The sequence below is a fragment of the Anopheles marshallii genome, chromosome 2 (genome assembly GCF_943734725.1).
Source record: "Anopheles marshallii chromosome 2, idAnoMarsDA_429_01, whole genome shotgun sequence".
Taxonomy (NCBI): domain Eukaryota; kingdom Metazoa; phylum Arthropoda; class Insecta; order Diptera; family Culicidae; genus Anopheles; species Anopheles marshallii.
Window position 1 is genome coordinate 44,280,618 of NC_071326.1, and position 17,524 is coordinate 44,298,141.

Here is a 17,524-nt window from a genome sequence, read left to right on the forward strand (position 1 = left end):
GCTCATCATCCTCTGCAGCCAGTTCCGTTGTGCGTTTGCTTGTAAAAGCTTTTACTTAAAGCACACACAAACCTACACACGTTCCTCACACGTGAAAGTGTGCGGAAAATTGTCGATCGAACGATCGCGCCACGTGTGAGAAACATCACAAAACCACTACTTTTATCGAGCGTTGGAGAAATTCATTTCGCGCTAATGCCGAATTGTTTATTGTTTAATCACAATGATGAAAATTTTCAAGCAAAAAAAACACTAATTTAAATAAATATTCCGTGCTTCTTGGGCTTTCGTTTCGTGCAGTGAAGTACCAACTTGACTTGGGAGTGTGCGGGGTGCGCAAAGAATGGTTCATCTCCTTTCGCTCGTTGAAGTCTCCGAGGTTGGTTGAGGTGAAATCGTCCAGCAACGGTCGCTTTCATCGTTTCGAATAACAAAAGAACATGCGCACGTAGGAGGTAACAGAAATGCTGTAAGATATTTCCAACAGTTGTTTCTTTGTCGCTTGCTATCAGATTTGGTCGTTATTAATTTTGTTAGCGCAAGCAAAGCAGAGAGTCAATACTAGACAAACTAGGCTATTCCAGATGATTATGATGTCATAACGAGACAGATATATGAAACATTAGAACGGTTGATTAGAAACGTATGGTGATTATTGTTATCTCTTTACCTGTTGCTTTGCTGTGCTATCAGAAATCACCAAACCTGGTCGTTGCGTGCGGATTTCATAAACCATTCCGACGGATGAAAAGAGATGGAAAGGTTTTATTTCCTTTGAGTTCAATGTTATCTCCTTCCATGGCCTCCTAGTATTAGAAATTAAAGAATTGAACTCATTTGAGGGGGATTAAGGGTTAAGGGGGATTTACACGATAGGAATGAAATGAGCGATTTTTCGTTCGTTTCCGGTAATTCATGTAAGCTGGGACTGTTGGGAACACATAGTGCACATAGTAGCAGTCAAAGAATCCCTCTTTAAGGATGGAAGGAAAACAAATCTGAATTTTATAATTGTTCCCAAAAAAAAGTAACACAAAAGCTTTACAAAAACTACATCGTATCTCTTGTGTTCGAAGTTTTTCAACATCAAAAAAAGAAAGGCTGGACATGCATTACATTATTACGAGCCCGGTAATTCCATCGAATTAAATCATCTTTATAAAATAGCCATTTCCGCACGCATATCGTTCGCGAAATCATTCCATAATTCGTACGGAACCGGAATCATTCGTCATGTTTTGCTCGTTTTAATTTTTCAAGTTGCAAAGTATTGTCACATTACGCAACCTGCCGGACGCGCACAACGGATTTGCCACCTTTCTGCTTTGCAGTAACTTGTTCCGTTTTGTTGTTCATTTCACTTGCAGCTTCCAGCGACAACGACAACGACGACGACGACAACGAAGATGAAGTCCGTTAACATCACCCTCGCCGTTGGTTTGGTGCTGTGCCTGTTTGCCATCGGTACAGTATACGTTTGCGCCACACATTTGCATCCGTATCTCGTTAAATCCGGCTTCATTTTCTCCACGCAACCGTGGTTGTTTTTTTTATTTGTCCGCAGATGGTATCGAGGCTCGATCCGGTGCGGACCGTAAGAAGGACTACGATTACGAGTACGAGTCGGGCGTTTCTAGCTCGGGCGGTGGATACAGCGGTTCGGGCAGCAGCTACTCGCCCAAATCGGGCTACAGTGCCGGCAGTGGGTTGCGTTCCATTGCCCAGGGGTCGGCCGATCAGGCCAACTCGGCCGTTGCGAATCAGCATGCCGCAGCCAAACAGGCTGCGTACGTTGCGCAGAACACGCTCGCCCAGGCAGCGTCGCAGGCAGCCGCCACCGCACAGGCCGCCCTCGCCGGCAAGCACGTGCTGCTGCAGGGTCTGGAGCAGCAAAGTCTCGAAGCCCACCAGGCGCTGGACGCGGAGATCCAGCAGCTGCAGCAAGCGAAACGGTCCGCGAAGGCGGCCCAGCACGCAGCCCAACAGGCGCTGAACCACGTCCAGGTGCTGCAGTCCGCGCTGAACAATGCGCAGGTGGCGGCCGAACATGCGCAGCAGAGTGCGAGCGAAGCGGCAGCAGAGTTGGCCTCCCAGACGCAGATGGTCGGCTCGGCCAAGCAGCGGGTGGAAGCGCTCGAGGAGCAGCTGAACTCGGCCCGCGTAGACTTTGAGGCCACGCAGGAGGCGGCCCACAAGGCGGCGGCTTCCGCCCAGGAAGCGCAGAACAATGCGGCCGAAGCGGCGGCCCACGCAGCCATCCCGCTCGTACACGTGGCCCAAACGATCTCGGACGGGCACGGGCTGGGCAGCAGCCACACGCTGCAGGCGAAGATCGGTAAGGTCGGCGGCAAGCAGCATCAACCGCACCATGCATCGTCGGAGGATGAGATTAACAGTGGCGAAATTGAGGTTGCGGCCAACCACAACTATGGCGACTTTAAACCATCGCAGCAGACGTTCAGCTTCGCTGGATACTAAGCGTAGCTCGGATCGTAATCTGGGCGTTATCTTCTACAACACATCCACCACCATCATCATCATCACCACCACCACCACTACTAATCGGCTGTGCCGCGGTACAGCAAAGATCTATGTTTTAATAGAGCCACATACAAACACACTCACGAATTGGACGCAACTTTGAAGGCATCCGGGAGGCAGAACAGACGAGGCAAGAGGAGGTGATCGCTGCAACACTTCCCAAGATCAGTGTCATTGCGCCAGTGCACGCGCGCATTCGGATGAAAGTGAAATCGATCGGATTCGATCGCAATGCGGGATCAGAAGGGACTGACGGAGAGGAGCGGGGGAAAGGCGGAACTACATTAGCTCCATTGCACCATGCGTCAAATACCGTAATCCCGGAAGGTTGGCTTTCACGGTCCCAAGGCGCATTGCGTTTGCCAAAAGCCGGTTTCCACCACGCTCGTGATGACCGCAGGGGGTGGTGTGTAGAAGAGTAACGGGTGCGCATGAGGTAAGTTTTTCCTGCCCCTCCTGTTTGATGATTGTCCACCAGCCGTGCCTCGAACTGGCTACACAGTGACCAAACGAACGAACGCAACACAGAACCGACAGATAGACAAGGACGCAATCGCAATGTTTGTATTTATTTATGTAACTATCAAGGACGCGAGGAGAGGCTAGACGACAACTTACGCGAGAGAGCGTTTGAGATTAGAATTTTAGTTAATATTGGTTGTGTTCTGTTATGTTTCGTTTTCCACTTCTACTGCTGCTACTATTACTTCTTCTAGCTTTGTTACTGTTTTGTTGTAGTACAGTAAAGCTGATTGTGAAGATTTATGTAATAAAAAAAAAAAACAATTGAACGACTACGAACATGCAACGATTGTACTGCGAACGAGTGCTCGTTTATCGATGACATATCGACTTATAAAAAAAATCTTATACTTTCCTATTAATTTGTCAATCGAACACAAGGGTTAATCGCATCCGCCACTGTTATCAACCACAAAAGCGATGTCAACCCAAGTTAGAAAGAAAAGATCCGCATTTTCAGTTGGTTCGTGGCGGAGAGATGGAGAAAACAAGCTGACATATTTACTAGATCAATGTTTCCTTCCTATCGTGTATGTTCTCCTGTTAATTAATCAAAAATCAACTTTTACTTTGAAACTGTTGCTCGTGAATCTCGATCGGTCAAAAATATAATTTCTCTCTCACAAATCTTCTCTCTCGTTTGTATGGAGCATCGCATCATCCGACGGGGAGTTTGAGAGAGAGAGGTGAAGGATACATTCCATTTCATCTATCTCACTTGCACTAACGATCGCTCTCAAGTGGTTGATAGTGTGCGATCACGATAGCCCATGTAGTAGAAGATCTTCCGTCACGTTCAATGATAACAAGCGAGAGTGAGACAGCTGGCACGCTGGAGGGGAACTAATGTCACCTCCTGGAAAAATGCTCTCCTGGTGTCAGAAATCAGATAACGGCTCGTTTGTATGGAGCATCGCGCATCATCCGACGGGGAGTTTGAGAGAGAGAGACGAAGGATACATTCCATTTCATCTATCTCACTTGCACTAACGATCGCTCTCAAGTGGTTGATAGTGTGCGATCACGATAGCCCATGTAGTAGAAGATCTTCCGTCACGTTCAATGATAACAAGCGAGAGTGAGACAGCTGGCACGCTGGAGGGGAACTAATGTCACCTCCTGGAAAAATGCTCTCCTGGTGTCAGAAATCAGATAACGGCTCGTTTGTATGGAGCATCGCATCATCCGACGGGGAGTTTGAGAGAGAGAGACGAAGGATACATTCCATTTCATCTATCTCACTTGCACTAGGGATCACTCTCAAGTGGTTGATAGTGTGCGATCACGATAGCCCATGTAGTAGAAGATCCTCCGTCATGTTCAATGATAACAAGCGAGAGTGAGACAGCTGGGACGCTGGAGGGGAATTAATGTCACCTCCTGGAAAAATGCTCTCCTGGTGTCAGAAATCAGATAACGGCTCGTTTGTATGGAGCATCGCATCATCCGACGGGGAGTTTGAGAGAGAGAGACGAAGGATACATTCCATTTCATCTATCTCACTTGCACTAGGGATCACTCTCAAGTGGTTGATAGTGTGCGATCACGATAGCCCATGTAGTAGAAGATCCTCCGTCACGTTCAATGATAACATGAGAGAGTGAGACAGCTGGCACACGGGAGGGGAATTAATGTCACCTCCTGGAAAAATGCTCTCCTGGTGTCAGAAATCAGAAAACGGCTCGTTTGTATGGAGCATCGCATCATCCGACGGGGAGTTTGAGAGAGAGAGACGAAGGATACATTCCATTTCATCTATCTCACTTGCACTAACGATCGCTCTCAAGTGGTTGATAGTGTGCGATCACGATAGCCCATGTAGTAGAAGATCCTCCGTCATGTTCAATGATAACAAGCGAGAGTGAGACAGCTGGGACGCTGGAGGGGAATTAATGTCACCTCCTGGAAAAATGCTCTCCTGGTGTCAGAAATCAGATAACGGCTCGTTTGTATGGAGCATCGCATCATCCGACGGGGAGTTTGAGAGAGAGAGACGAAGGATACATTCCATTTCATCTATCTCACTTGCACTAGGGATCACTCTCAAGTGGTTGATAGTGTGCGATCACGATAGCCCATGTAGTAGAAGATCCTCCGTCACGTTCAATGATAACATGAGAGAGTGAGACAGCTGGCACACGGGAGGGGAATAAATGTCATCTCCTGGAAAGATGCTCTCCTGGTGTCAGAAATCAGATAACGGCTTGTTTGTATGGAGCATCGCATCATCCGACGGGGAGTTTGAGAGAGAGAGACGAAGGATACATTCCATTTCATCTATCTCACTTGCACTAACGATCGCTCTCAAGTGGTTGATAGTGTGCGATCACGATAGCCCATGTAGTAGAAGATCTTCCGTCACGTTCAATGATAACAAGCGAGAGTGAGACAGCTGGCACGCTGGAGGGGAACTAATGTCACCTCCTGGAAAAATGCTCTCCTGGTGTCAGAAATCAGATAACGGCTCGTTTGTATGGAGCATCGCATCATCCGACGGGGAGTTTGAGAGAGAGAGACGAAGGATACATTCCATTTCATCTATCTCACTTGCACTAGGGATCACTCTCAAGTGGTTGATAGTGTGCGATCACGATAGCCCATGTAGTAGAAGATCCTCCGTCATGTTCAATGATAACAAGCGAGAGTGAGACAGCTGGGACGCTGGAGGGGAATTAATGTCACCTCCTGGAAAAATGCTCTCCTGGTGTCAGAAATCAGATAACGGCTCCTTTGTATGGAGCATCGCATCATCCGACGGGGAGTTTGAGAGAGAGAGACGAAGGATACATTCCATTTCATCTATCTCACTTGCACTAGGGATCACTCTCAAGTGGTTGATAGTGTGCGATCACGATAGCCCATGTAGTAGAAGATCCTCCGTCACGTTCAATGATAACATGAGAGAGTGAGACAGCTGGCACACGGGAGGGGAATTAATGTCACCTCCTGGAAAAATGCTCTCCTGGTGTCAGAAATCAGAAAACGGCTCGTTTGTATGGAGCATCGCATCATCCGACGGGGAGTTTGAGAGAGAGAGACGAAGGATACATTCCATTTCATCTATCTCACTTGCACTAACGATCGCTCTCAAGTGGTTGATAGTGTGCGATCACGATAGCCCATGTAGTAGAAGATCCTCCGTCATGTTCAATGATAACAAGCGAGAGTGAGACAGCTGGCACACGGGAGGGGAATTAATGTCTCTTCTTCTTCTTTTTGTATCGAGGAAATGCCACGGTACTACATAGGAACCCAGCTTACTGGGTCTTCCTTAGCTACTCCGTGGTTATGGGTTGTTACCACTACCTCTAGTTATTACGGACCGGCTACTAAGGCCATATGTCCTCACTTTCTATGGTTGATATTGTTGCTTCTGTGATTGGTATTGTGTATTTGGGTGTTGTTTGTGTTTTTCTCTCTGACTTTTCTTGTATGTGATTGTCTTCATGTTTAGGGTGTTGGATTCAGGAATCAGGGTTGTTATATCAGTTCTTATACCGTGGTGATTCAGAATTTCATTCTGTTTTCTTTGATGAACTTTAATACTTTCATCAGTCCCAGTGAGTCTTTTCTCTTCCAGGTTCTCTTGAAGGTTACTTCGTTGATGTAGATTGCCTTTCTTCGTTCTAATGCAAACTTAGTGCAGTGGAAAACTTTATGCTTAGCCGTGTCAGGCTCATTACATGTATTACAGAGGCCGTTTTCTACTAATCTCATTTTATGTAGCCAATAATTACTATAGTCATGGCCCGATATCAATCTGTTCAGTATTTTTATACCATTAGCTGGTAGTTTTAGCCTGTGATGCCACATTTGTTTCCCCATTCGGGATTGATACTCCGCAAAATTTTTGCCTTTGTGCTGGCACATTTCTGCATACCACGTGTCCGTATCATCTTTTGCCTTGTTTTGGAATCTTGTTAGGGCGTCTTTGAGGAGTATCTTGTTGTTTATGAGGTTGTCGCAGTTGGTACCCTCTTTGGCAAGGCTGTCTGCTATTTCGTTCCCTTCAATGCCAACATGGCTGGGGATCCACTGAATAGATACGTTTACTTGTGTTCCATTATTCAGAATTTCTGATACTATGACATCAGTATACAAATCCTCCGCCGCGCCTTTGATGATTAGGCACGCCACTCGGCTGTCGGTATACACAGTTGGAGCATGTATCCGTTCTTGCACTGCAAACTCAAGTGCCAACTTTATGGCATATAGTTCTGTTGAGCATATGGACACAGGATTTTTGAGTTTGTAGGACTTTTTTAACAGTACTTGATTGTTACTAACAATGTATATTCCTATCCCGCAGTTATCGTCTATCTTACTTCCGTCTGTGAAGATTTTTGTGGAAGTAGGGGGGTTGGTAGTGGAGTTAATCAGGTCTAGACTTAATTGTCGTGCTATTTTGGGGTTATATTGTTGTTTGTTATTGTTTAGTCCAGGTATCGTGGTACGGATCATTATGTTGCGACTACTGTTGATAGACTCATTGAAATGATATGTGGCTATGGATTGTAGAGTGTCCTTATTATTTAAATAATTTTGTTCTATTGCTGATAGTTTACCGGAGCGATGATGGTTCAATTTCAAAAATAAGGCATTGTTGGGGGCTGAATATGCTATTGTTTTGGCTATTTGTTTGCATAGAAGGAACTTGCCTCTAATGGTAAACGGTCTTTCCGCGGCTATAGCGTGAAGTGAGTTGAGAGGTGTGGTTCTGGTGCATCCCGTAACCCTTCTCAAGGATTGATTCAGGATCGTATCCACTTTGCGCAGTTTCCCTTTGTTTGCGTTGAGGCTAAAACCTATCCCGTATTCTATTGTACCTCTTACAATGGCTCGATGAACTTGCATGGCCTTTTCTGGATTAATGTGGTTTGAATTGTTGCATATCGTTTTGATTGGGTTAAATCGGTTCACCGTTTTAGCGATCTGGTTATCTAGATGGGTATTAAATCTTAGCTTGCTGTCAATTGTTATGCCCAGAAATTTGTGCTCTTTTGTTTGTTCGATTACATCGCTATCTACTTTTACCCTTAGTTGAAATTTGTTGTTCGGGAAGGCCATTACCTTGGATTTGGCCCTATTGATTTCTAGGTTTAGCTGTCCTAGTCGTTCTTTCAGCCATGTTACTGATCTTTGTAGTGCTAATTCAACCGCTTTTGGAGTTAACCCAGTCTCAATTATAGCGAAATCATCCGCATACTGCAGTATTCTTGTGTTATTGTCGTTTAGAGCGTGGCAGCTGCTGGTGTAGATGTTGAAAAGTGTTGGTGAGAGCACATCTCCTTGTGGAAGGCCGTTACTTATAATTCGTTTGATGTTCTCCTTCCCTACTGATATTTCTAAGCTCCTGTTAGTTAAAAAGCTTGCAATCCATGCAATATCCTTTTCGGATATCATGTTGTGCCTAAGGGTGTCCAGAAGCTCTTTGGTGAGTACGCTGTTATAAGCGTTTTTAACATCTATAAAAACCACCCCAGTGTACTTTTTTTTTGAGTTGTTATGTGTAATTTTGTGTACCAGGAGATTCACTACCGTAATGGTAGATTTGTGTCTTCGGAAACCAAAACTGGTTTCCGGAAGGAGATTATATTTCTCCAGGTGCTCAGTAATCTTTCTCAGTACTGCTGTATTCATTATTTTGATTAAGGTGCACAACAGGGCTATAGGTCTATAATTTTCTACACAATTGATATCTTTACCTATTTTAGCAATTGCCACTATCCTTTTTTAGCTTTTTTGGTACCCTTCCTTCTTGATACATCTTGTTAAGTTCTCCAATCAGAGCAAGGACGACTTCATCATTCAACAATTTCAGAGCGTTGTAGGAAATGCCATCTGAACCAGGTGTGGTGTTTTTTTTATTGTTTAAGATGTCCTTCCATTTCTCCAAGTCCAAGATTTGTATATCTGAAATGAAGTGTGGAGTGAATGGGCTCCTTGATATTTTAGGACTGCTGAAGTTCAGTTTCAGGAACTTTTTCGCATTGTCCTTATTTCCGGCTATGATATTTGTACAATTATGGGAAACTTGTTTCCCATGGCATTTATTTACTAGGTCCCATAGTTCTTTACTCGTGTTGTCCGCGTTGACCTTATCAAGCCAGACATCAAAATTGGCACTTTTTTCTTTTTTTTTCAGGTACTTAAATTTTGCCAGGTCCTTTTTAAATTGAATAGAGTTTTCTATACTGCGGTTTCGATTGAAGTTGCTCCGGGCTATGTTTTTTTTCTTCCAGGCGTCTTGCAGCTTTTCATTCCACCAACTTTTCGGTGTGTACGCGATGGTTTTGGTGTTTTGTTTTATAATGCTTTGAAGGGTACTTTTAATGTTATCAATACAGGTATTTTCCGTACATCTGATATCACGTATTTGTTTGTCTATCCTATTTCTATTTATCACCGATCTTGTATAAGCTTTGGCAGGTTTTTTAATAATTATGTTGATCATTCTATGCCCACTGTTACCCACGTGTTGGTTCGTGACCTTCCTCTCGATGTCTAGGACCATGTTCGGTGACACTATAGTGAGATCAATGGCGGTATTTTTTTTTGTTGCATCTGGATTTATAAATGTGTGCTCTTTGTTATGCACCATTACCATATCACAGTTATTTACCTCTTCCATGGTTATTCTTCCCCTCACGTCACAGTAGTGGTTGCCCCATGCTGTGTGGTGAGCGTTGAAGTCGCCTGTTACTATGGCTTTTCTGTTGTCAGCCACTTGCAGTATTCGTTTAAGGTATCTGGAGTAATTATTTTTTGTTGTAGTGGGTTTCACATAGGTGCTTATAACTGTTAGGTTTAAACCTTTTATTGTAACGCCGGTGGTTTGAATGTGTTCGTTACGTGCGTGTACCTGTACGCTCATTGCTTGGTATTTTTTATGGACAAAGATGCTGCTGCCACCATAGCCATCTTCTCTGTTTTGGTAAAAGTGGTTGTATTGTGGCATTCTTATCTTGCAGACTGTATGATCTAGTAGCCAGGTTTCTTGTAGGCATACCACATCTGCCTTGTCACTGCTTATTATGTGCTTTAATTCGTCTATATTATTTAATAATCCCTGTATATTTAGTTGTATTATTCTGATGTTGTTTTCTGCAGCCATTTCAGCTATTGCGAGTTAAAGTATTTCTAGTAACCTTTTGGTTGTGACTGCTTTTTTTTCTTCTTGTGTTAATGCTTTATACGGTAGTGTTTTTCCGTTATCTAGTGTAAAATTCTCATTTTCCACATCCATATCGATTTTTTCCCCTGAGCATTTCGAGGGGGCTGTGATTGTGGAGGAAGTACTTCCTTCCTCATCCGATGAAATGATCTCTATGGTTTTGTGCGTCGGTGTGTTTTTATTTTTGATATGTGTTTCTTTGTTTGTTTCTTTTAGTAAATTGTTATTTTCTGTCTCATTTGTAATAGATTCTGTGTTTGTATCTGTTTGTTCTGTGCTTTTTAGGTTATGATTTTCTTGTTTGTTCAGTTTTTCTGCATTATTTTCAGTTACTTTTGGTGGGGTTTGGGTGATTTGCCCGTTTTTATTTGCTGTGGTCGTTGCATAATCTAGTGATGTGTACTTCCTTGGGATCACAGGAGCTATGGCTCTGCGTATTCTTCTTGCCTCACGCATCGTCACTCTATTTTCGGTTTGAATCTTTTTGATTTCACATTCGTCCTTGAAGATTGGACATTCTTTGTCCAGCGTAACATGTGCCTCTCCGCATTCTGCGCATTTTGCAACATTTTCACACTTTTCGTGGAATGGTTGACTGCATTTTGCACATTTCTTTTCTTTGAAGCAAACTTTTTTTGTATGCCCGATTCGCATACAGTTCATGCAACGGGTGGGTTTCGGTATGTACAATTCAACTCTTTCGGTAAAATAGCCAATATCCACTTTTCTGGGTAGGACCGTGCTGTTAAAGGTTAAAATGACCGACCTGGTGTTGACGATTTGCCCCTTATCATTTTTTCTTTTCATTATTTCGACCTTGGTTACTTTTTGGTCCTTTAATCCGTCTAAAAGTTCTTCTTCACTAAGGAACATGCATGCATCGCACTTGGCAATTCCTCTTGTGAGGTTAAGTGATTCATGCTCGTACACCTTTACATTGATCGACGCGTTTGGTTGATTAAGGTTCAGTTTCAACAGCTTTTTCGCGTCGCTCCTGTTCCTCATCTTCATTAGGATCTTTCCATCTCGTAGCAGAGTAGTGTGTATGGGTTTACCGCTAATTGCAAGTTCAACAGCCTTTTGAAACAAGAATGGGTTATATGTGGCAAGTGATTTGCCTGCTGTGGTACTCTCCACTACCATAAAAATCTCTTCCGTGTCACGTGTTTCTTCCAGTATCATTCGATCCCCCTTCATTTTTCTTCTTCTTTTTCCCATTATTCGATGATCCTCCCCAAGGATCTCATAATATGACCCGGGGGAACTGCCCCCCCCCAGGGTCCACGACCCCCATCTTAAGTACTTATCTTATTCGTATGTCCTTTTTTCCTTTGTCCAAAATTCGTGCGATTGTAAGAGTATCCGTGTGTCTTTGATGTTGTGTGTTTGTGTATAACTGTCTGTTCAAATTAAACTGATTAGCTGTTCACTTGTCAACGGTTCACAGGCGAATGGGAATTAATGTCACCTCCTGGAAAAATGCTCTCCTGGTGTCAGAAATCAGATAACGGCTCGTTTGTATGGAGCATCGCATCATCCGACGGGGAGTTTGAGAGAGAGAGACGAAGGATACATTCCATTTCATCTATCTCACTTGCACTAGGGATCACTCTCAAGTGGTTGATAGTGTGCGATCACGATAGCCCATGTAGTAGAAGATCCTCCGTCACGTTCAATGATAACATGAGAGAGTGAGACAGCTGGCACACGGGAGGGGAATAAATGTCATCTCCTGGAAAGATGCTCTCCTGGTGTCAGAAATCGGAGAACGGCTCGTTTGTATGGAGCATCGCATCATCCGACGGGGAGTTTGAGAGAGAGAGACGAAGGATACATTCCATTTCATCTATCTCACTTGCACTAGGGATCACTCTCAAGTGGTTGATAGTGTGCGATCACGAAAGCCCATGTAGTAGAAGATCTTCCGTCACGTTCAATGATAACATGAGAGAGTGAGACAGCTGGCACACGGGAGGGGAATTAATGTCACCTCCTGGAAAAATGCTCTCCTGGTGTCAGAAATCAGATAACGGCTCGTTTGTATGGAGCATCGCATCATCCGACGGGGAGTTTGAGAGAGAGAGACGAAGGATACATTCCATTTCATCTATCTCACTTGCACTAGGGATCACTCTCAAGTGGTTGATAGTGTGCGATCACGATAGCCCATGTAGTAGAAGATCCTCCGTCACGTTCAATGATAACATGAGAGAGTGAGACAGCTGGCACACGGGAGGGGAATAAATGTCATCTCCTGGAAAGATGCTCTCCTGGTGTCAGAAATCAGATAACGGCTTGTTTGTATGGAGCATCGCATCATCCGACGGGGAGTTTGAGAGAGAGAGACGAAGGATACATTCCATTTCATCTATCTCACTTGCACTAACGATCGCTCTCAAGTGGTTGATAGTGTGCGATCACGATAGCCCATGTAGTAGAAGATCTTCCGTCACGTTCAATGATAACAAGCGAGAGTGAGACAGCTGGCACGCTGGAGGGGAACTAATGTCACCTCCTGGAAAAATGCTCTCCTGGTGTCAGAAATCAGATAACGGCTCCTTTGTATGGAGCATCGCATCATCCGACGGGGAGTTTGAGAGAGAGAGACGAAGGATACATTCCATTTCATCTATCTCACTTGCACTAGGGATCACTCTCAAGTGGTTGATAGTGTGCGATCACGATAGCCCATGTAGTAGAAGATCTTCCGTCACGTTCAATGATAACATGAGAGAGTGAGACAGCTGGCACACTGGAGGGGAATTAATGTCACCTCCTGGAAAAATGCTCTCCTGGTGTCAGAAATCAGAAAACGGCTCGTTTGTATGGAGCATCGCATCATCCGACGGGGAGTTTGAGAGAGAGAGACGAAGGATACATTCCATTTCATCTATCTCACTTGCACTAGGGATCACTCTCAAGTGGTTGATAGTGTGCGATCACGAAAGCCCATGTAGTAGAAGATCTTCCGTCACGTTCAATGATAACATGAGAGAGTGAGACAGCTGGCACACGGGAGGGGAATTAATGTCACCTCCTGGAAAAATGCTCTCCTGGTGTCAGAAATCAGATAACGGCTCGTTTGTATGGAGCATCGCATCATCCGACGGGGAGTTTGAGAGAGAGAGACGAAGGATACATTCCATTTCATCTATCTCACTTGCACTAGGGATCACTCTCAAGTGGTTGATAGTGTGCGATCACGATAGCCCATGTAGTAGAAGATCCTCCGTCACGTTCAATGATAACATGAGAGAGTGAGACAGCTGGCACACGGGAGGGGAATAAATGTCATCTCCTGGAAAGATGCTCTCCTGGTGTCAGAAATCGGAGAACGGCTCCTTTGTATGGAGCATCGCATCATCCGACGGGGAGTTTGAGAGAGAGACGAAGGAAGGACATCTATCTCACTTGCACTAGCGATCACTCTCAAGTGGTTGATAGTGTGCGATCACGAAAGCCCATGTAGTAGAAGATCTTCCGTCACGTTCAATGATAACATGAGAGAGTGAGACAGCTGGCACACGGGAGGGGAATTAATGTCACCTCCTGGAAAAATGCTCTCCTGGTGTCAGAAATCAGATAACGGCTCCTTTGTATGGAGCATCGCATCATCCGACGGGGAGTTTGAGAGAGAGAGACGAAGGATACATTCCATTTCATCTATCTCACTTGCACTAGGGATCACTCTCAAGTGGTTGATAGTGTGCGATCACGATAGCCCATGTAGTAGAAGATCTTCCGTCACGTTCAATGATAACATGAGAGAGTGAGACAGCTGGCACACGGGAGGGGAATAAATGTCATCTCCTGGAAAGATGCTCTCCTGGTGTCAGAAATCGGAGAACGGCTCCTTTGTATGGAGCATCGCATCATCCGACGGGGAGTTTGAGAGAGAGACGAAGGAAGGACATCTATCTCACTTGCACTAGCGATCACTCTCAAGTGGTTGATAGTGTGCGATCACGAAAGCCCATGTAGTAGAAGATCTTCCGTCACGTTCAATGATAACATGAGAGAGTGAGACAGCTGGCACACGGGAGGGGAATTAATGTCACCTCCTGGAAAAATGCTCTCCTGGTGTCAGAAATCAGAAAACGGCTCGTTTGTATGGAGCATCGCATCATCCGACGGGGAGTTTGAGAGAGAGAGACGAAGGATACATTCCATTTCATCTATCTCACTTGCACTAACGATCGCTCTCAAGTGGTTGATAGTGTGCGATCACGATAGCCCATGTAGTAGAAGATCCTCCGTCACGTTCAATGATAACAAGCGAGAGTGAGACAGCTGGCACGCTGGAGGGGAACTAATGTCACCTCCTGGAAAAATGCTCTCCTGGTGTCAGAAATCAGATAACGGCTCCTTTGTATGGAGCATCGCATCATCCGACGGGGAGTTTGAGAGAGAGAGACGAAGGATACATTCCATTTCATCTATCTCACTTGCACTAGGGATCACTCTCAAGTGGTTGATAGTGTGCGATCACGATAGCCCATGTAGTAGAAGATCTTCCGTCACGTTCAATGATAACATGAGAGAGTGAGACAGCTGGCACACTGGAGGGGAATTAATGTCACCTCCTGGAAAAATGCTCTCCTGGTGTCAGAAATCAGAAAACGGCTCGTTTGTATGGAGCATCGCATCATCCGACGGGGAGTTTGAGAGAGAGAGACGAAGGATACATTCCATTTCATCTATCTCACTTGCACTAGGGATCACTCTCAAGTGGTTGATAGTGTGCGATCACGATAGCCCATGTAGTAGAAGATCCTCCGTCATGTTCAATGATAACAAGCGAGAGTGAGACAACTGGCACACGGGAGGGGAATTAATGTCACCTCCTGGAAAAATGCTCTCCTGGTGTCAGAAATCAGATAACGGCTCGTTTGTATGGAGCATCGCATCATCCGACGGGGAGTTTGAGAGAGAGAGACGAAGGATACATTCCATTTCATCTATCTCACTTGCACTAGGGATCACTCTCAAGTGGTTGATAGTGTGCGATCACGATAGCCCATGTAGTAGAAGATCTTCCGTCACGTTCAATGATAACATGAGAGAGTGAGACAGCTGGCACACGGGAGGGGAATAAATGTCATCTCCTGGAAAGATGCTCTCCTGGTGTCAGAAATCGGAGAACGGCTCCTTTGTATGGAGCATCGCATCATCCGACGGGGAGTTTGAGAGAGAGACGAAGGAAGGACATTTATCTCACTTGCACTAGGGATCACTCTCAAGTGGTTGATAGTGTGCGATCACGATAGCCCATGTAGTAGAAGATCCTCCGTCATGTTCAATGATAACATGAGAGAGTGAGACAGCTGGCACACGGGAGGGGAATTAATGTCACCTCCTGGAAAAATGCTCTCCTGGTGTCAGAAATCAGATAACGGCTCGTTTGTATGGAGCATCGCATCATCCGACGGGGAGTTTGAGAGAGAGAGACGAAGGATACATTCCATTTCATCTATCTCACTTGCACTAGGGATCACTCTCAAGTGGTTGATAGTGTGCGATCACGATAGCCCATGTAGTAGAAGATCCTCCGTCACGTTCAATGATAACATGAGAGAGTGAGACAGCTGGCACACGGGAGGGGAATAAATGTCATCTCCTGGAAAGATGCTCTCCTGGTGTCAGAAATCAGATAACGGCTTGTTTGTATGGAGCATCGCATCATCCGACGGGGAGTTTGAGAGAGAGAGACGAAGGATACATTCCATTTCATCTATCTCACTTGCACTAACGATCGCTCTCAAGTGGTTGATAGTGTGCGATCACGATAGCCCATGTAGTAGAAGATCTTCCGTCACGTTCAATGATAACAAGCGAGAGTGAGACAGCTGGCACGCTGGAGGGGAACTAATGTCACCTCCTGGAAAAATGCTCTCCTGGTGTCAGAAATCAGATAACGGCTCGTTTGTATGGAGCATCGCATCATCCGACGGGGAGTTTGAGAGAGAGAGACGAAGGATACATTCCATTTCATCTATCTCACTTGCACTAGGGATCACTCTCAAGTGGTTGATAGTGTGCGATCACGATAGCCCATGTAGTAGAAGATCCTCCGTCATGTTCAATGATAACAAGCGAGAGTGAGACAGCTGGGACGCTGGAGGGGAATTAATGTCACCTCCTGGAAAGATGCTCTCCTGGTGTCAGAAATCGGAGAACGGCTCCTTTGTATGGAGCATCGCATCATCCGACGGGGAGTTTGAGAGAGAGACGAAGGAAGGACATCTATCTCACTTGCACTAGCGATCACTCTCAATATGGCTGATAGTGTGCGATCACGATAGCCCATATAGTAGAAGATCCTCCGTCACGTTCAATGATAACATGCGAGAGTGGGACAGCTGGCACGCTGGAGGGGAATTCATGTCACCTCCTGGAAAGATGCTCTCCTGGTGTCAGAAATCAGAAAACGGCTCGTTTGTATGGAGCATCGCATCATCCGACGGGGAGTTTGAGAGAGAGAGACGAAGGATACATTCCATTTCATCTATCTCACTTGCACTAGGGATCACTCTCAAGTGGTTGATAGTGTGCGATCACGATAGCCCATGTAGTAGAAGATCCTCCGTCACGTTCAATGATAACATGAGAGAGTGAGACAGCTGGCACACGGGAGGGGAATAAATGTCACCTCCTGGAAAAATGCTCTCCTGGTGTCAGAAATCAGAAAACGGCTCGTTTGTATGGAGCATCGCATCATCCGACGGGGAGTTTGAGAGAGAGAGACGAAGGATACATTCCATTTCATCTATCTCACTTGCACTAGGGATCACTCTCAAGTGGTTGATAGTGTGCGATCACGAAAGCCCATGTAGTAGAAGATCTTCCGTCACGTTCAATGATAACATGAGAGAGTGAGACAGCTGGCACGCTGGAGGGGAATTAATGTCACCTCCTGGAAAAATGCTCTCCTGGTGTCAGAAATTAGATAACGGCTCGTTTGTATGGAGCATCGCATCATCCGACGGGGAGTTTGAGAGAGAGAGACGAAGGATACATTCCATTTCATCTATCTCACTTGCACTAGGGATCACTCTCAAGTGGTTGATAGTGTGCGATCACGATAGCCCATGTAGTAGAAGATCCTCCGTCACGTTCAATGATAACATGAGAGAGTGAGACAGCTGGCACACGGGAGGGGAATAAATGTCATCTCCTGGAAAGATGCTCTCCTGGTGTCAGAAATCGGAGAACGGCTCCTTTGTATGGAGCATCGCATCATCCGACGGGGAGTTTGAGAGAGAGAGACGAAGGATACATTCCATTTCA

At 45.2% G+C, this 17,524-nt stretch overlaps 1 protein-coding gene across 1 annotated transcript; it reads left to right on the forward strand.

Moving 5' to 3' along the window:
* Positions 1 to 1,406: 1,406 nt before the first annotated feature.
* LOC128719472 (uncharacterized) lies at positions 1,407 to 2,478 on the forward strand. Its single transcript, XM_053813096.1, has 2 exons — positions 1,407 to 1,464; positions 1,565 to 2,478. Exons 1-2 carry the CDS (start codon positions 1,407 to 1,409, stop codon positions 2,476 to 2,478), a joined length of 972 nt encoding a protein of 323 aa, XP_053669071.1.
* Positions 2,479 to 17,524: the final 15,046 nt, after the last annotated feature.

Coding starts and splice junctions, on each gene's coding strand:
- LOC128719472 (XM_053813096.1), top strand. CDS start 1,407: ATGAAGTCCGTTAACATCACCCTCGCCGTTGGTTTGGTGCTGTGCCTG. Junction 1,465..1,564: donor GCTGTGCCTGTTTGCCATCG/GTACAGTATACG, acceptor ATTTGTCCGCAG/ATGGTATCGAGGCTCGATCC.